At 49.8% G+C, this 27,886-nt stretch overlaps 1 protein-coding gene across 3 annotated transcripts; it reads right to left on the reverse strand.

The window, feature by feature from the left end:
* LOC133283506 (actin-binding protein WASF2-like) lies at positions 1 to 27,834 on the reverse strand. Of its 3 annotated transcripts, none has more exons than XM_061480336.1 (9): positions 27,692 to 27,834; positions 12,105 to 12,258; positions 8,085 to 8,219; positions 7,398 to 7,551; positions 6,205 to 6,322; positions 5,046 to 5,176; positions 3,420 to 3,575; positions 1,280 to 1,800; positions 1 to 839 (listed from the first exon to the last, which is right to left on the reverse strand). In XM_061480336.1, exons 2-9 carry the CDS (start codon positions 12,232 to 12,234, stop codon positions 682 to 684), a joined length of 1,503 nt encoding a protein of 500 aa, XP_061336320.1. In that variant the 5' UTR covers positions 12,235 to 12,258; positions 27,692 to 27,834; the 3' UTR covers positions 1 to 681. The 3 variants fall into 3 exon arrangements, with proteins under 3 accessions (XP_061336320.1, XP_061336321.1, XP_061336322.1); XM_061480337.1 differs by having other exon boundaries at positions 27,629 to 27,784; XM_061480338.1 differs by lacking the exon at positions 27,692 to 27,834 and adding an exon at positions 24,840 to 25,342.
* Between the last annotated feature and the right edge of the window lie 52 nt (positions 27,835 to 27,886).

The raw sequence follows: 27,886 nt of genomic DNA on the forward strand, positions 1-27,886 counted from the left end.
GAAGGTAAAGGCAGCTTTTACCATTAAAGAACTCCCTCCTCACATTGCACCCTAAGCGTTCCACAGCCCTGGAGCGAGGAAGCACACCCCAAGCAGGGCAGTCTGGAATTAACACTAGGGGGTCAGAGGGGAAAGAATTGTGCGCTATTGCCAAAACCTGATGATTTGACAGTGGGATGCAGCAGAGAACTGACATTTCAAGCCCATTTTCTTGCAGCACTACCAGTGTTCACTGGAAAGGGAGAGCCATCAGATCTGCTGTTGCCATGAGAAAACTAGCTGAAAATGTCCTTCATCTGAAAGGCCACCCGGCCGCACCAGGATCATCCATCTTTACTTTCAAAATCCCTCCGGATGGAGGGTTTAGATGTGCTCTGCCTGGTGGTATCGAGAAGCTGGAGGTTTAGCTCTCTTTTAAATAAGCAACCGTTACACCCCCTCCAGCTAAATCCCAACACCACCTTGGCAGTGTCCATGAGGAGACCTTTGGAAAAGGCAGAGCACAAAGCACTGCCAAAGCTGGAGGGGGGAGGGAGAGGGGAGATATGCTGCTGGTTCTCAAAACCCTTGGCACATCTTTGGTTACAGGTTGAAAAGGGAAGTGGTGGAAGGTTTGGCCACCTGATTCTTTAAGAAGAGGTTAACTCAGGAGAGAAGGGGAAGGAGGGGAGTGGGCTGTGGTTAATCCGACCATTCGTCCTCATCGAACTCGGAAGAGTCGTCCTCAGAGTCGCTGTACTCCACAGCGATGCGGCGCGACAGGATCGTGGCCACATCATTGCCCACAACGTCCCGTTTCTCCTGCTCCCGCTGCTCCTCCACCTTGCGAAGCTGGAAGCCTGTTGGGAAAGAAGGCAACGGAGGGGATCATGCAAAGGCTTTGGTCACACAGAGATCTCCAAAGCAGCCATCCCTGTGACACAATCCTCTGGGCAAGGCAGCCCGTCTTGGACACGCTGCGGGATAACACTGATGGTTAACGACAGGCAAGACAGGCTGGGTGGGCAGGTGGGAATTGTTTCCATGCTCCTCTGGGGGGTTATCACCACTAACCCACTCACAAAACCGGACCACACCAATCCCAGCACTGCTGTCTCCAAAGGTGCAGCTGGAGTTGTGAAACCTAGTGAGGTGGTCAGACAAGGAGGGACCACAAGGGACAGGTCTCGAGCAGTGAGGCACTCACACCACTGCTCAGGGGATGGCTCCCAGGGGCTCTTCACATGGGTATGTGAGTTTTTCCAGAGGCAAAGGAGAGAGCACTGAAACAAAACCTTACCCTGGCGAATAGCTGAAAGCAGATCACTCCTGGCATCGCTAACCGCAGGCAAGGATGACTTGGGCTTGGAGGTGGAGGTGTCTGAGGGCGGAGGGGGAGGTGGGGGGCCATCCAGGCCACCAGAAGATAGAGGGGGTGGGCCAGGAGGCGGTGGTGGTGGAGGGGGAGGTGGCGCACTCCCACTGCCCGCCTGCGGCAGCGGAGGCGGGAGCACGCTGGCATACTCGACTGCTGGAGGGGGAGATGGTGGTGGCGGGGCAGCAAACTCGGGGTGAGGAGGGAATGAAGGGGGTGAGGGGGGTGGTGGTGTTCCCGGTGACGGGAATCCCATGGGAGGTGGTGGAGGGGGCGCGCTCCCCATCAGTGGTGGTGGCGGCGGTGGCGCCGGAGGGGGAGCAAAGCCCGGCCTGCTGGTTGAGGGGGATCCAATGGGAGGAGCTGGTGGTGGGTGACTGGGGCTGACCAGGCTGGATCGTTTGGTCCCTCCAGAACCAGAACCTCTTTGGCTGTCTATAGGATAGCTGTTGGAGCAGAGAGAAAGAAGGCTATTAGTTACATAGACTGTACAATGTCAGTGCTAATGCAAATCATGTGTTTGTTGCAGTGCAGACAGAAATATCCAAGTTCCAGCTTTAAGTGGTGTTTCCAGGAGCCCTCACTCCTTGGTTTTAATTCCCTTGCAGTGTTTCTCTTGGCCTACACCACCAGAACAAAGGAAGGCTTCTGTGGACTGGCAGGAATGCTATCACCCATCCCATCTCTCATGCTGGCAAGAACATGAGCCATCCCACCTCCATGCCAAAGGCCAGGCATCAGGGCTGAGCTCAGAGAAGCCTCCTGGCTTAAGAGCTCCTGTAGCAATGCAAGACACTACCCCTTGAAGCTGAGGTCAGCCTCCTGACACCCCGAGCAGGGATGTCTACCATGATAAATCATACAAAATATCCTGATGGGAATGCCAGGAAAGCATATGCTCTGAGCACCTGCTGGGAACAGATCTCCACACCGGATTCCATGGCTCAGAGCTCGAGTGCAGCAGCCATGACTCTGAGCTTGCTGTGGGGAGTGAAGATGTGGTTACCCAACATGCTCTTAAGAGATGCAGGAGTGCCTAAGTCTCCCATTTAGGGAAGTACCAAAGAACAATACTGCCCATAAGACACTATAATATCCCATGGATGTGTAAAAGAAGTCCTAAACTGACATCTCCTTCCGCAGTAAGACAGTAACAGTGCTGATCTGAGACAGACTACTGGGGATCAAACCTCACTCCTGGAGTTCTTTATAAACAAGCACCAAAACAAAGCCAGGGAAGGGAGAGTTCTGTGGCTAGGCAGAGATCTAAGCAACTGCATAAGGCAGCATCTGAAAGCTTGTTTCTGCTCTGCCCTAGAGGAACACACTGCTTGGTCTCTCTGACACATCAGAACAGCCTTTTCTGCAGCACTGCTGCCTTTGGATAAGATGGAGACAAGCTAAAACAGTCCTGTCTACCTGACATAGCCCCTCCTGCTACTCTTGACTGTTTTACTGCCTTAGATTTACTCTTGTTCCACCCTTTGTGTCCTGAGCCACTGCTGGACCACAATTCCCCTCTCTAGAGGTGACTGGAAGTCACCATTTCATCTGACACAAAGCAGCTGCCCTGAACTTGCACCGAAGTCTCTGGGAAGAAGTCAGCTGTGTGCTCGGGTCTGTTACATTTAACTACATCTACATCTTCAGTGCCCACGTCAAAGATCACAGGGCAAACAGTAACAAAACACAGAGATGAAAGGAGGCTTATTTGCAAAGCTCTATCAGGAACTACAGGGTCTGGAACAACTGCACTTGAAAACCAACACAATGGAGCCAGATCGACTGGGACCCTGGTCTTACGGAACGTGAAGTAAGTCTGCTCTAGCTCTGCCCAAGCACATTCTCCCCTTCTCTATGGGAACAAGGAGAGTGGTTGGGATTTATGGGTGTGCTGCCTGTGCCTCTGTCCCTGCCTGCAGTTGCACATCCCCTCAGACAGGAGCATTCTGATTCCCATACAACACCCGTCAGGAAGTTATGCTGAACTATCTCAGCCTGTCTCATGTCATCCTTTTACACCACCTACTACTCCTCGGTGACAGAAGGGATCCCGTAGGCTTACCTAAATTCCACCGGGGGTGGAGGCAGGCTGTCATCTGGGAATGAAGGAGGTGGTGGCACAATAGAGTCAGTCTGCGGCGGTGGCGGGTAGCAGTTCACGTCCATGCTTTCGTTGGAACCGATGCTGCCGTTCTGATACACCATGTTAGAGGGGTACCTGGGTGGAAGCAAGACAAGCAAATGTGTTGGAAGAGTTCAAGGCAATGTCTAAAGCTCGTTTTCCCCCTCACTAACAAGAGGTTTGCCTCCTGGAAGGGTTACAACAACCAACCATGCAGCAGTTCAACCACCAAACAGCAGTGATATTAACCACACGGATGGCTCAACCTTCAAGATGTACAAATGAGCTTTTCCAGCAGGAATAGCTTTTTCCACCACAGTGGGACCTGCCTTTAGGTGGGACCTTAACAACCACCACAACAGGACACACAACACAAATCCTTAAAGAAACATAAGGGAAAAAAGCCTCTGTTTCTCAAAGCATCCTACGTGATGAACTATGCAGAGCTGCATTGGTTTGCTCTGCATAATTCTTTGGCTAGAGCTTGCACAGATGCTCTTCTGTTTGTTTGTTGCTACCACACAGCACAACAGCATGAAGATACAGTTCAGAGAGCAAGAAAACACTGAAATAAAAGCCATTTCTATTAACATTCTTAACAACCTGGACTTGAAGGACTCCCAGTGACACTGGGCATCCTTAGCGTCAAAAAGAGATACTCAAAGATGCTACACAAGTAAGCTGGAGAATAGAATATCAACAAGAAGCCAAGAAACAGCAATGCCATTAAAAGCAAGGATCCAAAGCTCTTCCTTTGGTTTCAGATGACTCTCCTGCTCAGCTTTCTCTGAGCTCATTTCACTGTGGGGGGGTGAAACCACCCCGTTTCCTGGGGTTCTGGACCTCAAGCAAATTCAAAGGCACAAACATGCTTCCATGTGAAAAGAGGAGCAAGGAAATGGTGCTGTTGTGCTGCTCCATTCCTCTGCTAGAAACCAAACCTGTTCTCCTATTAAACTAAAAGCAAGTTTTATTTTTAGCTGGAAGAGTGTGATTTAAAGAGAGATTTTTCTCTTCTATGAAAGGAAGCTGCAAGGAGCGAGCAAGTGAGCAGTGCATTGTGGGGAATTCGGTCTGCTTCCAGCCTTGCTGGTGTCAAAAGTTAAATGAATTCCCAAGCCAGAAGTGCTAAAGAGAGATCTGGAGCTTGAAATACTTGGATGGGGACAGCCCCCGCTCCAAGTTGAGGGTGTGAAGAGCCATTTGGGAAATGTAACAAAGCAATCACACAATGCCACCATGATGCCACCCTGCTCCCAGCGTAAGGCCCGGGGCATGGCGATGGGGTAGGGAGCCAAAGCTCTCAACACTTCTGTGCCCACAAGACAGGCAGCTGAGAGCAGACTTGCTACCAAAGCTGTTCCTGCCACCTTGTTCAAACCCTGCAGCTCCCTGATTTATTTAGCAAATCTTAAAATTAGCAGCCACATTTACTTTGGAGAATGTGATTAGTGGCAGTATCGATCCGCAACGCACAGCTGATCTGGAGGAGCTGCAGAGCAGGGTGTACTGCATCACAATCAACCTCAGCAGGGAGCTGAACCAGAGAGCCCCACACTTGCTTACCCAGCAGGACCATGTTTGTCCTTTGACTCAACAAATTCTTGTCCCATTTTCAGCTTCTCCCACTCTTCTTTCCGGGTTTTGATTTTTCGTGGATTCACATTCCCTCGATTCGGATTCTCCTTTTTCTCTTTCTAAGGCAGAAGGAAGCAAACAGAAGCTTAGGAAGAGGGAAGGATACAACAAACCTGCAGCAGTTTCAAGAAGAGAATATGCTCAAAGAGGGATGGGATCTTTAATTTACTTTCCCCATCGCTGCAAGCTCCAAAGATCTCCCACACACAGAGGCTGGAGCATAAAATGAGATAGACAACAGCAGATTTCCCCAGTGCAGCCTGGCCATGATGCCATCGTTATTCCCTGGCACCACCACCTCGAGGACAGAGGGAAAGCTCAGTTTCCCACAGCAATTCAGTTTCTGGCCTCTGGGTCAAGCCTGCCGAATCTCACCATCACCTTGGTGGTGTTGCTTTGGGATGCAATACGGACACTTGCCCACAAAGAAGTGGGCTTCAGCAAGCCTTACTCTGCGTGTTCTACCATGTCCTACACCTTTCCTTTGTTATTCCCATTGAAAAATCATCTGTTTTGATATTTAAGACTCCAGTTGCTCAAAAGCTACATAAAGTATGCTCAAACTGGTTCTTTTATGGTCTTTCAGTGCTGGTAAAACATGGGTTCAAATCCCCAGGCAAGCCAACCAGAAGCTTCTACCTGGCATCTGCAGCTGAAGTGGTTTTGTTAAGCCTCCCACTTACCCCCATTTAATATCAGGGCCTGGTTTTGTGCTCCTGAAGGGACATTCTCTTCTTTCTTTATTCTTTCACAGCAGAATGTATCACAACACTCAGCACACTGCAGTGCTGGGGCAGGGGGATTTGCAAAGCTTCACCACTGGACAGACCCCCTCTGCAACATGGGAAGTGTTGGAGGACTACAGATTAAGCCCTTATAACCATACAAAGACAGTGGCATTTGGAAAACCAAATGAAGGGTATCTGTGTTCTTTAAAGCAAACCAGATAAGCTCAATTCAGGGAAGTCTTTAAGAGAGCAAACCTGACTTTTGGATAGCAACTTTGAAGTCCAAGCTGTATTAACACTTCCCACCTCCTGTTCCTCCCTGACACACCTCTGTTGGCAGAGATCTCCCATTTCCTCACCCTATGTTTCCGCTTCTCTTTCATAATATCCTTCGTGTCCTGGAGCATTTTCTCTTTCCAAAGGTCAAAGAAATAGGAAGGATCCGTGTAGAATTTAAGTGCCTCCTTGCCATCGTCCCTAGAACAGGCAGGGGGGGAAAAACCAGCACACACAAATAAGGACCAAGTCACACATTTGTTTGAAGCCCAAAGAAAACACAAGGCACAAGCCCAGAGGACAGTTTAGAAGGTCAAACATCCTGCTCTCACCTCCACCCCCCATCTCAGACCCACAGCCTTCCTTGTCCTGGCTCTCCCCCTTGCTTTTACCCTCACACCATACCTCCATTACGCAGCACCTGAAGAGCTCAACTGCTCTGAACAATCACCAAGAGAGCAGCAGGTCTCTCACTTCAACTCCCAGTTGTTTGTGTTGTATTTCTGATGTGGAAAAACAACCAACCAACCCTTCTCCAGCTCAGGAACCCTAAATCAGACCAGCAGCGTCCTTGAAACTCAGGAGTGAGCACACACACACACTCTCCTCCTCCTCTGCAGTGCAGCCATGTCTGGCAGAAGACAGCTGCCTCCAGCTATCTGTAATTACTTTTTACCTGCTCCAAAGATATTTATGGATGTGGGCTAAGCCTCTGGATTCTGACCCCCTTTCCTTCTACCACCTACAAGATGAAATCAGAGGGAGAGTGCTCAAGAGAACTGGTTCCGCAGCCGGTGTAGGTCACATTCCATGTATCAGACCAGGCACAGAAAGCATCTCCAGATCTATAGGAGTCTGCTGCACCCACCTGGGTGAGAGCCATTTACAGATGTATGCTCTGCAGTTTGCACTGCAGCTTTCTGGAAAGGAGCCACAGGGCTATGGAGAAGCACAAGGAAAATGCATCATCTGCACAACACCTAGCATGTTTCTGCAGTGCCAGCCAAGCCTTGCCCCAAGGCAGTCACAAATGTGACAGCAGGTAACCAAATCTCTCATTTTCTAGCTATGCTCATTTGTACAGCCCCAAAAGCAAAGTTTCACATAATCCAGAGAATGGGATTTCCTGATGGATCTCAGTTTAGCAACTCAATTTCCCATTGGAAACAGTTACTTCAGGACGGAACAGGACGGGAAACGGCCTCCTTGACAGACTGGGAGGCAAAGCTCATTCTCTGCAAGGGAACGAAGAGCTAAGGAGGTGTTGCAACCATACCTGTAAGGTGAGAGGATGTTGAGAGGTGGAGGAGTATTGCAGGTCCTATAGGTTTCAAGGACAGGCACAGGGAGAGAATCCCTGTCAAAGAGCTTCTGGTCCTGAGTAGTGGAGCTTTTGAAGGCCTTCCTGGTGTTAATGCCTTGCAGGGAGACTGCAAGAAAGAGAAGAGAGCAAGTGAAGAACAGCTTGACCCAGGCCAGTGACACTGCAGACCATGTTCACTGCAGCAGTGAACATCTGATTTCAGCTGGAGTTCTTGGCATGCTTTGCACTCTTTAAGGTCAGGTTCCTTTTCCCATAGATCCCTTGGGAAACCCAGCAAATCTCAGACGATGCTGTGCCAAGATCCGCTACTTGAGCTGTATCGACACAGCTCTCTTGGGAGCTGTTGCTGTGGTTTTGAACCCCCACGACCAAGACTCAAGCACCACGCTGCTATCACGTTGCTGAAAAGCGAGTTTCCACATGGACACTTGCTAAAGCGCAAATCTAGGCTGGGCCACAAAGGCTGTCCACACCAGCCGCACTGTAGTTGTTCAGGAAGGGAGGGAACAGTCCTTGAGTCCAAAAGAAGACATCCCACCACCCATCACAGCATCATTTTATGGCTGTGAAACAACCATGCTGATTCAAGGAGAACCTTTATCACGCTTGGTCTGCAAGGACCGTGCTCCACTCTATTACCTTCCTCCTCTTTGGGATCCAGCTGAGTGACTTTGACTTGCAAGCGGTCAACTCTCTCGACTAGAATGCTCACCCGAGAGGCAAAGGTGTTGGCTTGAGTAAACAACTCTCCAAATATGTCTTCTGCAAATTTACCTGGAAGAGCAAAGTGTCCACATTACAAAGCATCCTCAGGAGCCACATCAGACCATATTCAGTCTCCCAGCTTGTTTTCTTGAAGCCAGAACAAACCAACCATGCTTCTGTTCAAGTTTGTCAAGAGTTGAGCTCAACATAGAATCATAGACTGGTTTGGGCTGGAAAGGACCTTAAGATCATCCAGTTCCAACCCCCCTGCCATGGGCAGGGACACCTCACACTAAACCAGGTCACCCAAGACTCCATCCAACCTGGCTTTGAACATTGCCAGGGGTGGAGCATTCACAACTTCCTTGGGCAACCCATTCCAGCGCCGAACCACCCTTACAGTAAAGAACTTCTTCCTTATACCTAACCTAAACTTCCCCTGTTTCAGTTTGAACCCATAACATCCAGGCAGAAAACTCCCTGTTCTACCAAAACCTGACATTTCCAAGGGACCTTCAAGCAATAAAGAAACAATCCAAGACATACTTCCAAGTCATTATTAAAGTAATTGAATAAAGAGGGCTGAAACTGGATGAGTCTTGTAGTTCCTTTAAGATTCTCTGCTCTTCTGTTAATTAGACAAGCCAATGCAGTTGGATTTGTATTGCTCTGGAGAAGCTCAAAGGCTCCCTGTCTCCAGCAGGCCTGCCTCCAGGGTAACTGCCACTATTTACAAGCTCAATGAGAGAGCAGCCCCAGACCTCGAGCCTCAAGGCTGAGCTCTAACCACAGCCGACAGCACTGACCCTTTTGTTCCTTCAGGTGGCAGTGTCTGAAAAATTGATGCATTCACGTTTCTTCTCCATCAAACCCAAAGGGGAACTTCTCAAAGAGGGATATTCTCTCTGTAACAGCTTGGCTTGCTCAGTGGGCTGCTCTGACAAACATCATCCATCGCTTGGGCTGTGAGAGTGCCCAGGGGCTTGGAGCAGGAGCTTGCTGAATCACTTAGAAGCACAACAAAAAGCTATGCCCTGTCCTTAAGAGCTTCAAATCTACGTGTGCATCAAGAGGTGACCACAGGTAGACAGAAACGAGAGAAGTGGAAGACAACCAAGAGCTTCCAATGAGTAGTGTCTTTGTTCTGCTCTCAGGCACAATCCAAGCCAGGGAGCCCAAACCACAGCGAGGACAATGCTGATCAGCAGAGACTTGGCACTGAGAGCAGACATAGGCCCATGGAGTTCCCACTGATGGGAAACATTCCCAGCCACGGCTGGTGAGTACAAGGCTGCTCCCAATAAGCAGTCTGATTTTGAAGTGCATCATCATATGGTCAACAGTTTGTTCTGGAATCTGTTACTCTGAAAGATCCTCACCAACATTCAGGAAAGGATAACCAGTTGGAAGCCTGACTTGAACAGCAATTTGGGAAAAGCTGGTTGTCTGCAATGAGTCACTTCAGAGAGACAAGAGCCCGTTCCCCAAAGCAACGTGAGGACATCCCCCAAAACCCAGCTGCACAAATACTTTCAGCTCTCTGAAGTGACATATCAGCTACTTGTTCATACTCCCATGCAGTTCTCCTTACGCTGCCAAGCATGGGGAAGCAGCCAGGTTAAAAATCAACCTCCTCCACACCTTTTGGTGGCAACGCCAGCTTGAAGTGTTTGTAGAAAGCAAAGGCTGGAGGTTCACTGGACAATAATACAGTGGGAAGCTTTGGACAATACAGACACCGTGTACATCTCTCTAACCAAAGAGAGCCAATGTTTAGCTACGGGCTAATTTGCTACCTCCCAGCAACAGCACAGCAAAAGAACAGTTGTAATTTGGTTTCTGCTTTAATGAGAACTGAAACTCGGTGTTGAGTCTCACAAGGAACTGCAACAAGCACAAGGGGAAAAAAGAGTCTTTGGTTTGCAATGCCAAGTGGTCTGTTTCAACAGGAAATAATACATAAAGAGCATTGTATGTACTGGTCTTAACCCTGGAGGGAGAAGGGATGGTCTGTAATCCTGCCCTGCGTAAATTCACCTGAACGGTTACCATCCAGCACCCCAAACATGGACACTTGTGAATGGGGTAAGGCAGGGACTGATTCCTTGGTTTAATTCCTTTGACTGCAGAAGTGCAGCTTACAGTCCAAATTCTCTCTGTCATGCACTGGCAGGAAGACAGACGGCATGATTTAATAGGGCTTTCCATCTTTAGCTTGTGGATTCTATAACATCACACCAAGGTGCACAGCCGACTTCGACAAAGTGCTACCAGCTGTGATAGTAACGAAGGGTAAACTCACTGGAATATGAAAGTTTGACAAGATTTATGTTTGCATCTTTGTAAAGAGACTCTGCTGCACTAGGCATGGCTGATTATTCACTTGACAGGCCTGTCACAGCCTACTGAACCTGTGCTCCGTTCCTGTAATATTCAACATATAGGGAAGGAGTGGATTTAGGTTTTGAAGTAAGAGAGAGAAAAGGAGGAGGGAGCAGGAGTCTGGCTATTTAGATGTGAATTTTCTGGAGCAGTTAAGTCTAAATAGTGCTTCATTTACAATCCTGCTGACCTTAAGGAAGCAGCTAAGAGGTGGTGCTCAGCACTTCCTGCCCACCTTACACAGTGTCAGCAAGAGCCACCCCTCCAGTGCTCTCCTCCACGTACCTCTGATGGGTCCAGCACCACGCACCTCACTCCCCACACCACCCAGGAAGGCACTTGCCCAATAAACCAGGCTGGAATTTGGCTCCCAGCACTTCACCCACTCTCTGACAAGGTAGAAGAGGAGCAGCTTTGAGCTGCGCAAAGGTATAAACCTAGAGGACCTCACCACAGCTCTGTCACGCTTAACCCACTGCAGGCCTTTGGACTGGGACCAGCTTCTCTGCAGCTGAGCTTTGCACAGCTTTACTGCCTTCCTCCACTCCATTTCAAAGGTATGAGATGGGTTTTACTTGCCCTCCACAACCATCTTGGCTACCAGACCTAACAATGAGCAACAAGAGCCAATTGAATGTGAGCAGAGAGACTGGTCTTGCCTGTGCAGTGACATTTCTAGAACCCAACGGGATGTGACACCGACTGGCAGCAAACACAGGCCCAGAGGTCAGTGACAGCCATGGTTTTCACTGCTGCAAAGAGCCTGCACCCACACTTTCCCTGTCACATTCATGCTATGGCACAAGGAGCTGGCTTTGCAGAGCAAGCAGAAGCATTTGCAACCACCAGAGAAGCCAAGCAATACATTCATTTGATTATCAAAAGTCTTGCTTCAAGGGCAAAGGTGGCTCATCAGATTCCAGAGCATTCCACAGAGGAAGGAGTCATCCCCCAGGGACCATAATTAACTCTTAAGTTTCTCCTACTGCATGGAAGCCTGTGTTTTCCCTCTGGCCTTCACAACGCATCGGTCAGCCCACTGCAGAGCTGAGCCAGGCACTGCTGCCATCTGAGTGAGCAGCCCCAAACCCCCCAGAGGCAATACCTGGCTCAGGGTGGGGACTTCGGGTCTTGCAAGGCAAGCACCAGCAGGGGCAAAGAGGCAGCTTCATTAAGAGTAAGACTACTGACACAGTGTACATCCAACACAGTCAAGCTCCATTTAGTAGCGTGTGCAATTACAGGCACATTCTCTGACACAAGATCCTGGCTGCTAGGAGAGCCTCCCATTTTACAAGCCTGAGTTGTGCTCCAGCCTTCCATCTGCAGTTTCCCTGCAACCTCTCACACACACACCCATATATCCACACCCCCCCTCCCCATTTTCTCTTAGCTAGGAAGGCAGTGGGACCGGGGATATGAAATTAGCATCAGATTCCTTTCGGAAAACATTTTAGCATTACCCAGGGAAGGCAGATGGGGGAGAAATAGGAACGCTGGAGTAGAAAGGGAGCTAAATAAAGAGCACGAGCGACTCCTGAGGGCACCGCGCAGGCTCGCCGGGGTACTCACTCAGGCTGCCCAGCTGTCGAATGACATTTGCCAGGGTGATGTTGGTCATGCATTCCAGCTCGCTTCGAACGCTAGGCAACGTCTGACGGCACAGGTGCCTTGGCTCAATGTTCCTCGTTACTAACGGCATGGTGGACCTGCTTCAGGCACTGTTCTGCAAGATGAAAAACAACCCAAAAAAGAAACAGGAAAGGATTACTCAACCACAAATTCCAGGCACACCAGAGCCGTGGTGTTCGGTTTGCCTGCTCTCAAATGGCTTTATTTATAAGCCTTCTTTCCCCCCTAACCCCCGTCTAAAACTAGTTGATCAGAAATGAAAGATCCTGCTGTTCTATGAGTTGCAGCGAGAGCAGAGCCTCAGCAGCTCAGGTGGAGAGGCAGGAACGGATCACTACACATCTTCACCCCTATGCAGGGTGCTGCTGGCACCACCGCAGCCGTTGTTCCCTTCCTCCCCAGCCGCTGAGCCATCTCCTGCCTCATGCACGAGTGTCTCACAAGCACAACTCTCTTCAACCTGCAATCGATAGGGTTGTTTAACCCAGAGGAAGGAGACGGGAGATGTTAGGGGGAAAAGAAGAGCACCCAGTGTCTTCTAGCTGAGCAAAGCATGCGTGGTGCCTCCCTCCTGCAGCAGCACAGGCAGGGCTCTTCTGAAACAACAGGAAGCGCTTGCAGCTGACCAGGAAACTTTCCTTATCCTGCAGGCTGCTCCCCCTCTTCCCTTGGGAAATCCCCCGGGGCTGAGATTTACACTGGACCATTGTTTTCCTGCTGCAGCAGTTGAGGGAGCTCTCATCAGGATGCAGGGCTAAAGGGAGCTCACAGAGAAGTCAAGATGGATTGGACAAGAGGCAAGACAAAGTTCCAGCTCTTTAAAACAAATATCAAATAAAGCAGAAAGCCCAAGTGTCCGGAAGGCAGAAAATGCTTTTATGTGCAGGAACTAACAAGAATCTCCTTTACTAACAGGCTGAAACATTGAAGTTTCTTCTGGGATCATCCACCTCTGAAAGAGAGGAGGAAACTTGGCTGAGCTGCTCCAACAAGGAGCATGATGCACTCCTGCAATCCTGGAGTGAAAGCAACTCCATCCCAAGCTCTTCGCTAACTGAGAAGGTGAAAGAATCTCTTTTCTAGGTCATAGGAGGAAGAAGAACCCCAGCGAAGCAAGCAGTGCCCATGTGATGGGCATGCTGGGGCTGGGGGTATAAATAAAGCAGGAAGCGAAGAGCTTGGGGAACACGGCTTCCTGTCACCAGCAGCAAAAACCCAAGGACCAGGAAAAATCAGCTGGCTGCTCTTGACTTTGAGCCACCCTTTGATAGGCTCGGTGGCAGCTGGCAGCTTATCTTTGAGGTCCAGGAGGCCTTCCTGGCTGCTTTTCTATCAGGGTGTTAAGAGGAAGAAGTGGGCATTATCCCTCCTAATTACCTCACAAGCCAGATTCTGAATTGCTAAATCTGACCCATTAAGGCAGAGGAGTTCAAGAGCCACAGCACTGGGCTGGCTCCCAGACCAGCAGATGCAGGTTGAATGACTCTCCATGAGGAATTCAGAGGTATTTGGGGTCCCAAACCCATCCACCTGATGGAAAAGAGGAGCGAGATCTGCATCGAACTAAACACAAAGCAGTGAAGTCTGTGTTGTTCTTCATGTCCAAGCACTGCAGCAGCCCTCAGTAACTGCTGGGATATTTAAAGCACAGGGTGAAGGGAGGAAGGACTCTGACCTTCGCTTCCAAATACGTGTTTTATCGATCACAGCCCAGCCCTACACTCCTTTGTCAGCTTCAGTGCTTTATGCCAGACAAAGTTGCCCAGCTCCCCCCAGACTGCAGTCTGCACCACCAGGCAGCTCACATCAACAAGGCAGGCATTTGCAGGCTGCCTGCATCCAGCTTTTCTCCCAACTTTGCTTCCGCAGGGAGCAGCCACAGTGGGATGTGCAGAGCCGGAGTGGACAGACAGCTCATCCACCAAAGCCTGGCTGGATCCCTTCCAAGGACCACGACAGACAGAAGGGAAACAGCACGAGGGGAAAGAAGCCAGGAAAGGGGGTGAGATGTGAGCATGGATGTTGAAAGAGAGACCCACCCAGAAGAAGAGATGGGCACAGGTAGCACTCATCTGTGAGGAACAGAACACGGAGCAGTGCCCCAAATGCCCATGAAGAAACAAAGACCTGGAATATGTTCTCTCTATACAGTGTTTGCCTTCAAAGCATATCTGGAAACTAAACCCAAGGAGGAGTGGAGAACTTGCTTTGTTTTTGGGCAGAGGAACAACAATGTCAGCACAGGGACAGTGTGAATCTGCACCGGTGCAAGCCAGCAGAGCTAAAGGCTAAGAAAAACACTCCCTTTATAGCCTGGCTCATCCTGGCAGCCACCCCCTCCCTGCCACACTCCACTGCAGCAGCAAGAGTTTCGCCCTCGTGATGGCTCCGACAGTGGCTTCTCCCCACGGCGACAGAGAGAGCTCGCTCCCAAATCCAGTGGGGATCCAGCAGGCAGCAGACTCGGGGGATTAACCCCATGGAGATGGGCAAGGACAGGATGGGCTGGGGACAAGAAGCCTTTGCTCTCACAGCAGCCTCAGGGGTAAGAGGCAGTTTAAAGGAAGCTCTGAGCGGAAGGAGAAGGAGCTTAAAGGTTTCAGATGTTTGGGTAGGGTGGAGGCGAGATAGGAAATATGGGACCTACAACCCGAGCCTGGTGCCAACATCAGCAGTTGATGCTCCCTCAAGAAGGCACCTCTCTGTTAGACCTCAGCTGTACAGAGATACCAGCTAATGGGCTCCTGTAAAACCTTCCCGCCTCACAAGAAGGTGGGACAAAGATTAACAGTCTGGATTGGGAACCAAGGGGTGGAGTTTGAAAGCAGCACTCAGGTGGGGCAGAAAATCGAGTGTTGGGAAGGGACAATGGCAGCAGAGGGAGAAGGAGGAAGCAAAACAGTGCAGACAGCACAAGGTATAAAGCTGGGGACAGTGAAGAGGCACAGTAAATGAAACAAGGAAGGGACAGACCTAAAGAAGCTTTCCAGGCTCCTGCTTTTATTCTTTTAAGAGAGAGTCATTAAGGAAGCGACTGACAGTGTGCTCCCAAGCAAGGGCCATCCAGAACCGCTTTACTTTCTGTGTCAGGGCATGACAGCACAGCAGTTTTCCACTCCAGCTAGCCAGAGTGGTCAGCAGGCATTAGTCTCTGTCAGGAAACCAGTGCCGACCATATATTAGAACTAAATCCTACCATTCAGGAGCACGTGAAATGAATTGCCAGGCCCAAAATCCCCATCTTGCAGGCAAAGAGAAGTGCTTCCACTTGCTTATTAATGGGGAAGATTGAGGTTGTCTGAGTAGTAGGGTTTGGGGTGCAGAGGCTGGTTTTAAGAAGCTGCAAAAGTGACACATCATGGGCACAGATCCTGATCCCACTGCAACGGGAGACGAGATCAAGTACGGTCAGAGTAAAAGGAAACTGCCTCTAAGTAACAGAAAACTGCCTGCAACAGATTCCCAATGAATATGGAAAACAAAAGCATGGAATTGAACCATGTGAGGGAGGAGCGCTCTTTGCTGGTTGCAGGATAACACTGGCTGGGAGAGCCAAGCACTGCTGCAGCAATAGATGTGCAACCACCATGCTTCACACCTCCTCATCAACAAGTAGTAAGGGCTTTTCTTAAGTAACAAATGCCTTTTCTCACCCACTTGAAGCAGAACCTTCCTACCTGCTCCCCGCAAGCTTTCCCTCTGCAGTCTCCAAGTCACGGCTTGAACCAGAGAAGGCTCCAAGCCCTGTTATGTCGGCAGTGACTAAAAGCCAAACCATGCTTTTGCCCTGTAGCTCTTTTCCCCCCCACCTTCAGCTGGGCATTGCCAGAATTCCTCACCATTCCCCCTCTCCCAAAGTGCTTACGCTGATCCCTGGGAGCTGAGCTCACCACTCCTACATTCCTACCCATCTTCCAGCCACAACTGGCACTTTGTTTCCAGGATTCACCATGCTTTGGCTCCCCATTACCCTTCCTATCAACTCCTGGGCTTTACCATCACACACACACCTTGTATTTCTCCAAGGAAAAGGGAATCACCATAGAGTCATGGAATGGTTTGCGTTGGAATGGACCTTAAAACTCATACAGTTCCTGCTCCTACAGGCCCTTATCCAAAGCCCCTCTCCAGGTTTCCTGCAGCCCCTTTAGGCACTGGAGCTGCTGCTCTAAGGTCTCCCCTTAAAGAGCCTTCTCTTCTCCAGGCTGCCTTTCCAAATCCAGCACTTGGAGCAAGGCACGAGGCAAACTCAAGCTCTGTCAACTGCAAGCAGCAGCTCAGAGCAAATACTCCTTACCAAGCAGTTTGGAGCAGAGCAGCAAACAGCAGTGCACAGCAAGAGAGGAACCAGCCTTTATTTCGTGTGCAAGCAGCACAGTCACCACGGTGGCACAGAGGAGAAGGCAGGCAGCACTACAAGGTGAGATGTGTATGTGATGCACACAAAGAGCTGCAAATAAGAGCCGAGTTGGAGGGAGAGACCTGGCAAGGGTCTTCTCACTGGTAGTTGACCAGCATAGCATTACTGGGAGTCACCTGGGTAATGCCCCACTCAATGTGACACACAGCCTCTTAGATCAGGGACCATCTGCAATGAAGCTGAACCCCAGCAGTGCTATCATCTGTCATCGTGTCTGGTGCAGCACAAAGCACCTAAGGAGGACATTCTGGAGGGAGATGGGAATTAAGCTTGATCAGGGTAACCAATCCCCATGCCCTCAGCAGGGCTTACCAACTCCTCTGCCTGGCCACAAACAAGCAGCATAGTGAAGGAGCCCAAGCCCTCAGCTTGGAGAGCTGCCTTTTGGAGTCCCCATTAGGGGACGAGACACAGCAGCAGGTTTGGGAATGAGGGAGAAAGGAGATAATCAGATCTGAAATTCCCATCAGGATGAAGTAAGAGTGAACTCCGTCGCTTGCCAACGCAGCCCGACTGTTCTTTCTAATGTCTGTGACAACTCTGCTTCAAATTCCAAGCTTCTCTCAGCAGTGACTACTCCCCCATGTAGCTGTAATGGCCAGAAAGAGACTGGCTTTTATGTAACCCCAAAAGACTAGCAGGAAGGGAAGCAGCAGCCACACACACACACACACACACACACACACACACGGAGAACTGAGGGGAAGGCTCTGCTGAGTGCCCAGGGCTCGATCCAAGCTCACAATGCGGCCACCAAAAAGTGGGATGCAGCAATCAGAAATGCTACAGTTCCATGCTCGGGAAGCGAGCTAGCAATCAGTGCTGCATCTGAGCAATAGGGAGTGAAATTATAGAGCAAACTGCCATGTGATGCCTAAACTACTCCAGCCTGCCAGCTGTAACAAGTATTCATTCCCAAAACCACGTCACGGGCTCATCTGTCATTAAGAGCCCAACCTGCCAGCAGCTGAGCAGGAGTCAGCAGTGAAGGGCAGCTGCAGGGCTCCTTCCTTGCACAGTACTCTATTCTCCCCCAAAGCCATGGGGTAGATGCATGGGTCTCCCCCAAAGCCATGGGGTAGAACCCACCCTGGGTTGCTCTCCAGGTGCTAAGACAGAGCGATGTGTTCTCATCCAGCACCACAGAGCAGCCTTCCCGAAGCAGAATCGACTGAAAGCCATACAGGAGAACACAAACACACACAGCCCCCAACCCCTTTGTGCATTAATAACCCACTTCTTTGCCCAGAGAAGCTGTGGCTGCCCCATCCCTGGCAGTGTTCAAGGCCAGGCTGGACACAGGGGCTTGGAGCAAGCTGCTCTAGTGGAAGGTGCCCCTGGCAGGGGTTGCAGCTGGATGAGCTTTAAGGTCCCTTCAACCCAAACCATTCGGTGCTTCAATCACCAACTCAAGACCTGTCAGGTATGATCTGCATTACAAAAGAGGTGTTTCAGCACTAGCATGGGGCAAGAGCAGCACTGCCCCTTTCTGCAGCGACGTTGTGACACAGGGAACAGCCCTGATCCCGCACAATAAGGACACATTGTACAGTGTGGAGTCCTTGAGACAACAAACATCAGCCTGCTGTGCTCCCGAGTAGAAATACTCTTGTATTTCCTTCCCCTCCTGTTCCCCCCCTCCCCTTCAGTCTGCTGGCTCTGAGAAATGCAAAAGAGGCTCAGAAAGCCATTTTCTGCTGGTTTTTTGTCTGGCTCCTGCATTATCATCATCATTTACTGCCCTCGAGGGGATTGCACAGGTGTGACTGGAAATTTGGCTCTTCCCTTTCGACTTTGGTTATCAGCTTTCCTGAAGAGGATCTTGCTGGAATCAAGCTCTCCTGGAGAGGGACTTGCTGCTGGCACAAATCAGGCTGGGGGTGGAAGGATGGGGGTGTCACCAACAGGGAACAGGCAGATCCTCCCAGCTCTTGATGGAGTGCAAATGCAGCCAATACTTTGACCTAGAGGGGGTTTTATGCCTAACACACACCACCTCCCCCCCTCCCCCCCCCATTGCCCTAATTAATGTTTCCATTCATTTAGCTGCAAAACAAGTTAAACAAAGAGGGTCACCTGGTGTTCCTATCAATGCCTGACGAGGAGCCAGGCAGAACAAATGCATTTCAATACAACTCTAGAAGAGATGTGACAAGAGAAAGGCAGTTTAGCTCAATTAAAGAGAGCTGTCACAGGGATTGGATTCTCAGAATACAGAACTATTGATTACACTGGAATTAAAGCTCCGGAACAGAAAGGTTTCAAGGTCTTTGCCATGAGGATATACATCAGGAGAGAGGCAGGGCTCCTTCAGCACTCTGGCTTTGTTGCTTCCAAGGAAACAGGAGCAGCAAAGGGAGCAGAATGCTTTCTCTTCAACCTATGAATAATTTTGGCACGCACAATCAACAGGTCGCTTTGGTGTTCCTAAAGTGTTCCCAGGTAGAGAAATTCCACTATAGGTTCTCCAAATCACTACAGGATTCTCAAAGCCACTGTAGGGAAGAGGCCTGGGCAGGTCTCCGCCCATCAGCAGGAGGTCTCTGGTAACACTTGGTCTGAGCCCAAACCACTGCCTAAAGAGAATGGGACTATTCAAAGCGTCACTCTCAGCCTGTCCCCAGAGCCAAAGCCCCTGAGCAATAACTGCAACCCAAGAGAAAGATGTCTACTAAACCAGGATTGCCACTCTGCCCCCCAAAAAACAGCACTCAGAGGTCAAGGCTGAGGAGCTTTCATTGCCAAAGTCACCCCATTGTTTCTGTCCCAATCCAGGCAAAATGAGCTCTGAAGAATCATAGACTCCCAGCCTGGTTCAGGCTGGAAGGGACCTCCAGTTCCAACGATGATCCAGTTCCGTGGGCAGGGCCACCTTCCACTAGACCAGGTTTATCCAAGCCCCTTGAACACTGCCAGGGATGGGGCAGCCACAGCTTCTCTGGGCACATCCTCAAAGCACTGAATTTACTCCAAAAGGCCTTGATGCTGCTGTGTTAGGTGGCAAGAGGAGCAGCACTATTCCCAGCAGCTTCCTTTGGAGGTACTGCAGGTAGCCAAGCCTCATGCCATCGTTGCAGGGATCCTGCATGGAACCACAGGCCCCCTCCCACAAATGGTGTGTGGCTGCTACTGCAAACCCTGCTGAATCCCTGCTAATGCGAGCCTGTTTGCTGCCTCCCTTCACAGCAGCCTCCTCCAGCAAGAGGCAGGGCCTGTGGCCGTTAGCACTGACAAAGCAGGGGTGCAAAGCCCAGCTCTCACAATACATCAGCACATTGCCATTCTAGGGCAGCGCTGGGTAATTAATACGAAAGGAAGGGGGGGGGGGGGAGGTTTCTTTCTCAATGACTTATTCCTGAAGCCTGAACAGATTTTAACCTTCCTTTTGAGCAGATAAACTCTGTCTCATTTGCAGCCCAGCTCAGCCTCCCCTCCTTAAACACACATTGAACTATTTTGATTAATGAAAAGAGTAGGAACAAACCAGTTCCAAGTGTTTTCTATACAGCTCAACTGCTCTTTCAGTTTCAACTCACGCCTGGATAATTATATCACAGCTCCGAGTGCCCCCACCCTTCTGCTGCACTTGGGGAATACTGGAAAGATAAGTCTTGCCTTAATTATTAAATGTAAATAGCTCATTAAATATAATCCAATTACTTTAATTGTAAGAAAAAGGAAGTAATTACAATATGTACATGTAGTCTTGCCCGAACGCTTTTCATATCTTCAAATGAATCTTTGCAGCATTAATATTTTAAGTTAACCTTTGACACGAGGAGTAGAAAAAAAGAAGTGACACCGAGTCCCTGAGATCTTCCAGAAGTGTTTTATATGTTGGGATTTGTCAAAAAAACATCCAAGAGAACGGCCTTGAACATCTGAATTAAAACTGTTTATGAACGGGGTCTTTATAAAGTCAAAATAAAACATGGGGTTTCTATTGTGGAGGGGGAAAAGAACATATATATATATATGTATATGTGTGTGTATATATATATATATATATATAAGATCCTGAATATATATATATATCTACACACATACACATAAGATCCTGGATATGGATTTTGGATCACAGGAATCAAGTGAGATGGATATTACCTTGCAGTTGGGAGAACAGGCAGGCCCCCAGCACCAGAAGCCACAGGCAGCTGGGGTTTTCCAAGCAGTTATTCCCCACTCCTATGGCTTGGCCTGGCCAAGGGTGGGAAGAGGAAGCAGAGGATGGCCCTGCCCCTGGCTGGGATTACCCAGCTCTTCCTTAAGGTGCCCCCAGCAACACCCGGTCTGGTTTGAATGCACACACAAGCTACCTGTGCAGAGCATGGTGCATGATCCAGTTGGGAGCTGCAGGCAGAGCTGCAGGGAGCTGCAAGGAGCAGTCTCCTGCTTTTGCTCAACAGCATAACAGCCCTTGGCCTCACTTTCTCCATCCATGCAGCCAGCAGGACCCAACAACCCTCTAGGCAAAGACTTCAGCAAAGCCCCCCTGGTCTGCCAGAGCAGAGCCAGATTCCAGCTTGGACGTGGTGACAGATGCCTGTGGAATCTCCTTGGGACAGGCAGGAAAAGAGGCTTTTTAAGCCATTGTGCATGTTTCAAGCCCAGGAGTGATCTCATCAGCAGTGATGTCATACCCAGTGCAAAATCCAGGCTCTGGAGTTTGGCCCATCCAAAACTATGTCCAAGTGTTTGAAACAACCACTTTATAGAACCCAACTTTTGGGGAGAAGAGGAATTAGACTGTATTAGGGATGCTAAAGATACAGGTCTTTCTATTAAAGTTCACCACGAGGTCTAGAATAAGCTGCTTTATAGAAACCCTCTCATGTGAAGCCAGCCCTGAGATGTAACCTCAGTCATACCATATTGCAACCAAAAGGCTATTTTGTGTAAGTTAATTACACAGGGGTTTAATTTAGCCTCCCAAAGGGAAGCAGCCAGTTATCCCATGCTGCCCTAGCCAGAAGGTAAAGGTTTGACACAAGCTGTGTTTATAGCTCCATGCCTTCCTCCAGCAAACGATGGGCTGAGCAGCTGCTGGCATTGAAAGAACAGGATCTGGGTGTGTGCACGGTTCTCTTTTGCCTGTTTTGTTGGGTTGGGTGTTGCTTTCTGCAGCTGCAAGGCCAAAGCCATGAGAGTCTGTGCTTTTTCTGATGTGCACAAAAGCAGGGTGCCTGAAAAGGAACTCACTTCCACTCTGGCAAGCACTGAGCCAGCTCTGCGGGGCTCAGGCGTGGCTGGGGAGCTTTCACCCATCCATTCAGGCAGGGCTGCGGATCCCCCTCCCTCCCAATTAAATCCCATCCATGCATGAACTGCAGCTACACCAATCCATCTGATACCGTGGCTGATGGACTCCTCTGAATGCCCCTTCAAGCCCTCCAGCACGGAGCCACCTGAAAGCAAAGCATCATTCAATCCTGGAGCAGCAGAAAGAGACTTTTGCTATAGAGCGACTTGAAGACAGACTCTTAAGAAGGAGGAAAAAGGCATCCAGTGAAAGAGGAAATGAGAAATTAAAACCACACTCAAGCTTATTAATGGTAATACAATAGGTCAAGAAAGTTCTTTGCAAAAGCCCGCAGCATGGGAACAGCTTCTGCACAAGTGCGATCAGTGACACTAGCCTTTGGCTGTTATGGGAAAAGCAAGGATTGCTTTAAATACCCCAGCCAGGAGGGGAGATGGCTGGAGATAGCACCTCTGTGCCTTGCAGGACACTGCACTTAGATGAGAACCAGAGGAATGTTCCCCCTCCTCCTTTTCCATCTGAAACATTTTCCCTCTCAAGGGACTTCCAGCATCTTGTAAGTGAAGGCACTTTGAAGTACCACACAGTGGCATTGCTCATCATTCCAGTAATGATAGTAAATAAGCTGCAGTATTTTGCTGATCCTTTTCCTTTTGCTTTACAAACAAAAGGTCAGAGTCATTAGCCCAGTTTTATGAGTGGGGAGAAAGGGAGACTCACAAGATGCTCTGGAACATCATCAGAAACATCAGCACATGAACCAGACAAGAAACCCCATGCCACAGGACTTCAGAGTAACCATGCTGGGTCATCCAGCCTCCAGATAAATCAGCAGCTTCCATCCATTAGCAGCTAGGTAGCAATGCAGAAAGAGCATGAGAACAAGGTAAGCACAGAGCAACAGTTCTCCCTGCTGTCCTTCTCCACATTGCAGCATCCCACTGCAGCTGAAGACCACATGGAAACAAGCATAACCATGGAAGAGGACCTTTAAGATCATCCATTTCCAACCCCCTGCCATGAGATCATGTCACCCAAGGCTCTGTCCAACCTTGGGTGACATTGTCTAGGGTCACGAGAACACAACCAGGGATGGGGCAGCCACAGCTTCTCTGGGCACTCTGTGCCAGTGTCCCACCACCCTCATAGTAAAGAACTTCCTCATATATAACCTGAACTTCCCTGTTTCAGTTTGAACCCATCATCTCTTGTCCTATGGCTACAGCCCCTGATGAAGAGTCCCTCTCCAGCATTGTCCTTTCGGGATTTCACTTCCCTAAAGGAGTTTCATCCATAAAATCCCAGGGCAGCAAGTCCCCCATTTGTCATACGCGAGGTGAAAAGACCTTTCATACCCCTCACTTTACAATTAGGAGATTTTCATTTCAAATCTATGTGTGTCTTTGCTTCATAAAGGAGTTGTTCAAATAAATGCATCACCACTGATATTAAACAAGGCCCTCTTGAGAAGGTTATCTGCCTGAATCACACAACACAAGAGACCTTCTCAGCTCTTATTGAGCACTTGCAGCAGAAACCAAAGTAAGAAACTCAGGGTTTAGGTTTGATTGATGGCAGCAAGAACAAAACATTTGGAGCAGACAGCTCTTTGTGTCTTGTCTGCCCCTGACTGCTTACTGTTTCCAACAGTAACACAGGAGAAGCACAGCCTCCAAGTCACCAGTGAGCTCAGAGCAGCTCCTCTGCAGTGGTGGCACAGCAAGAGCCTCCCATGCAGCAGTGTAAGCCCTTGAGAAGCAGTGCTCAGTGCTGCTGCACCAGAAGCATCTCCTCCCCCCCCCCCCCCCCGCCCCTTCTTCTCTCTGCATCACAGCATCCTTCAAAGCACCACTTCACCCCAAAACAGGTCTGGGATACTGCTCTAGAAGAAGAGATGATGCAGAACGCATTGGGGGAATGGAATATGTCACCACTGAGCCCAGCTGGGAGAGACTAATTGAGATTGCTGCTCCTTTAAATTTTCCCTCCTCAAAGCCCCTGCCAGATGCATACTTGAGATAAGGCTTCACTCTACCACTTCTCCAGTAGCAACCTAATACCAGGAAAGCTTTCCTGTGATCCCAGGAATTAAGGGAGGATCCAGGGGAACTATTTCCCAGCCCATTACTGCAGCCAGGGCAAGCTCGGGCTGGAGAATACGATCAACACGCTGCACTGGGCTGAATGTGATCACCTCCTGTAAAAGATCCCTTAGCAAACACCCCCTCTGAGTGCAATGGGCAGCACTGGTCCCTCCCCTCCTCAAAAAGAGGGCATTTTGTTACACAGAGTTGCAAAAAGCCAAAGGAAGTGAATGTCACCGGGGTGGTTCTGTTCCGAGCACTCATTTGCTTATTACCCAGAAGCCACTTCCACATGCCTTGTTTTACATCAACTCTTTATAAATACCTCCCAGATTTCAATACATGTTCATCTGTGGTTAAGTAAGGGCCCAACCTTACTAATACTGACCCTTCCACAGCGACAACAAACACTCAAAACACACCATTTCTTACTACAGCTCCCATTAGAAGCCAAAGCGCTGCTGCAAACAGTAATGCACCATAAGATAGGCTGGGAAAAGAGTTGTATTTTGCTTTCCACAAGGTGAAAGTGTCCCTTTTGCTTTGCTTCCTGCACATTTAGCACAGTGTTACTGTAGAAAGGAGCTGCTTTCACCCTCAGAAGCAGCTTTTGGCAGCGTGTGTCTTTGCTGCTGTTCCATTGTGGGCAGGGACAGCAGGAACTTTAGCCCCAACGCATGCAAACACAATCCTTTGCCTGCTTTGGGATCGCCTCATGCAGTGCACACAGCAATGTATTTTGCTCAGCTGAATGACCAAAGGCTAAGTATGATCATCAAACCTCACAGAAGCAAACTAGAAACCTTACATTAAAGATCTGAGACCACAGAGAGAAACTATCTAGAAGGATTAAACCTGAGCCTTCCATTTGTTGAAATCTTCCTTATTAGAGTCTGTCAAAGGAAACAAACCTGATTTGGGGGAAATGTTAATCCTCAGAACCTTCTTTGTTCTTCCAGCACCAGAAAAGACTGAAACACACAAGCCAGGAGGTGGATTTGCTGCTGTAACTCTATTGCAGATGAGGCAATCGCTGAAGTTTTAACCCCTCCACCCACACTGCATGATTATCTAACCTTTGTGAATGAAATCAACTTTTCCTAGACCAGCCCTGAAGAATGAGATGTATTCAAAGTATGCTGAGAAACTGGGTTGGTCGTTCCCAGAAACGTGGTATTCTTTTTAATGAATCACTGCTCACAAATACCTTCTGAGCTGGAACTTAAAAATACCCGTTTCTGTTCAGCGTGTCACGTTATTCATTGGGAAAACAGTTTTATCCTCTGCTTAGGAGCACTTTACTATTAACTCATTACTCCAAATCCCAGAGTGCTAACTCTAAAGACATTAAGGCTACAGTTCCAGCCTCTACTCTTCTTCACTAAGCCACTCCACAATGAAAACAGAACTCGTACAACAAGGGGAGAGCTTATAACAGTCTTCCAGTGCCTGAAGAGGCTACAAGAAACCTGGAGAGGGGCTTTGGAGAAGGGATGTAGGGACAGGACAAGGGGGAATGGCTTTAACCTGCCAGAGATTGAGATGAGCTCTTAGGCACAAGAGGGTGCTGAGGCGCTGGCACAGGGTGCCCAGAGAAGGTCTGAATGCCCCATCCCTGGCAGTGTTCAAGGCCAGGTTGGACGGGGCTTGGAGCAAGCTGCTCTAGTGGAAGGGGTCCCTGCCCGCAGACCTGGATGAGCTTTAAGGTCCCTTTCAACCCAAACCATTCTAGGATTCTCTGAACCAGCATCCTCCTAGCTACAGAGCTTTGTAAAACCAGAGCTTGAAAGGTTTAGGAGTGCAGACCAGAGAGAAGCTCCAGTGAGGAACTGGGAGTGAGCCCAGAGCCCAAGCTCAGGCAGTGGCATCACTGCTTACACCACTGATACTTTGTAGGGCTTGGAAAAGCCTGAGCAGCCAGCTTGGAAAGGGTGGATATTCCAGCAAGGCTTCACCTTCAGCTGGGCTACCCAGAGCTGGTAAAACTGCTCCTCACCCCACACAGAACAAGGCTTTTAACCAAACAGAAAGACATGCTTTGGAAGGCAGAGGCCCATGGTTTGATCCCCACCCCACCTAGGGACAATAGTGACAACCATAGCTCGAGCAAAGATCAGCATTAAGTGGAGCTTTAAACCTTGGGTCAAGTTCTCTCATTCAAACTTGGTGTTTTCAAGCACAATCCTTAAATGAAGAAGCAAGCAGAGGCCTGCTCCTCCCCAGCCTCCTGGAAAAAAGCTTGTCCTTGGCTCTGAATGCACTGGGTTTCCAAAGGCACTCTATCAGCACGCTGCTGGTGGCATCAGTGGGGAGATTTTAGGTTTGGGTTGGTTATAACTGAATTTGGGGTTCAACTCTGCATGGGTTCCTATGACAAAACCCCACTCAAGGTCACTAAGGGGCACATCAGAATGCACAGTGCTGCAATCCTGCAGATGGGTGGGAAGCAGAACTGTTCCCCTTCCACGCGTGACCAAGCCTCGAGGCTCATGTACTTCCCATAAAGCAACATCAGGTCTGTCACAGGGAAGCACATACACATGGTGCTGGCTTCTCACATCTTCCACTTTCAACTTTTCCAGCTCAGAAGTCATGGGGAAGGACACACGAGTGAGGGCTGGAGTGTTCCATCAGTTATGGGACCACTGTGTGCCATGGTGTACTTCATTAACATCATCTCATGTCCACCAACATCTGATCTGATCTAGGCAGAAGCGCCCAATTCTGTTGTTGCTACTCATGGAAGTAAACCAGTGATGCCAAATGGGAAACCTGTGTCAGGAAAAGAATACATCTCCAACAGGAAGGTCCTTAAGGTCAAATAATAGCTAACGGGGACAAGCTGCAATCCCTTACCTTTCTCCATAGGACATCAGCTATTTGTATCTCAAAGGAGTAACGCCAACACAAACCTAATCACTGATGAGGTGCAACCCCAGGGACATTCCTCAACAACTTATTTTCCTTAACAACTTATTTCTTGTTACATATGCTGTGGCAGGGGCTTGGAGCTAGATGATCTTTAAGGTTCCTTCCAACCCAAACCATTCCATGACCCTATGGTCTGAGCGCACCAGGAGCTCAGTGAACTTGACTAAACCACCCAACCCTATCCCGTTACAACCTCCAAAGCTTCTTTTCAGAGTGCCTAGGGATTTAATGAGGAAAACACTTTCCAGAGCATCTCACACAGCCTTACCCCAAGTAGTTGTGGGGTTTAGTTGATAGCCAAGGGGCTTCCACAACTCCTTAGAGGACCCAGACACCCTGAAGGGTGTCGGGCAGGAAGACAGGACGGAAAGGGCACTTTCATGAGCCTATGCTCACACAGTGATGCCAAACCCATCACACCGCAAAGGCAAGGAGGGATCCCCGCTCCCCAGCTCAGGGCTACCCCGCAGCATCCCCCTTTCTCCCGCAGCATCCCCCTTTCTACCCCAGCACCGGGCTCTGCCCCCTCAGGAGCAGGCAGCACCCACTGCCCTGAGCCACGGCTCCGGAAGGGGCCGGGCCGGTGTCAGCCCGCGGCTGAGGCCGTGCCCTTGCTCCCGGCCCCACGCCGGGGCCCGGCCCGCCCCACACCGGAGCACCGGGTGCAGCAGCACTGCGGCTCACTATGTGGCAGGAAACACCGCCAGGCTCAGCACAGGGCTCACTATTTGGCAAGGGCCTAGCGGCCCACCCCAGCGCCTCTACCTACCTCCCAGCAATAAGAGGAGGGCTGGGAGGCCCGGGGGTCCCCACTCGCCCCGCTCACACTCACCCCTCGCCGCGGCTTGTCCCCTTCGGCCCGCTCGGCTCGTTACCACCAGGGCGGGCCAGCCCGGCCGTCCGCCATTCCACAGCTCCCCCTCCCTGCCCTGCCTGAGCCTGGCCCCGCCTCCGCCCGGCCGCAGGGCCGCAAGACCATTGGCCAGCGCGCCAAGGACGCTGCCACACTATTGGCTACACTGGCTGT

The sequence above is a fragment of the Pezoporus flaviventris genome, unplaced genomic scaffold (assembly GCF_033815535.1).
Source record: "Pezoporus flaviventris isolate CSIRO_AGI_PZ_B2104156 unplaced genomic scaffold, CSIRO_AGI_Pfla_v1 ptg000176l, whole genome shotgun sequence".
NCBI lineage: Eukaryota > Metazoa > Chordata > Aves > Psittaciformes > Psittacidae > Pezoporus > Pezoporus flaviventris.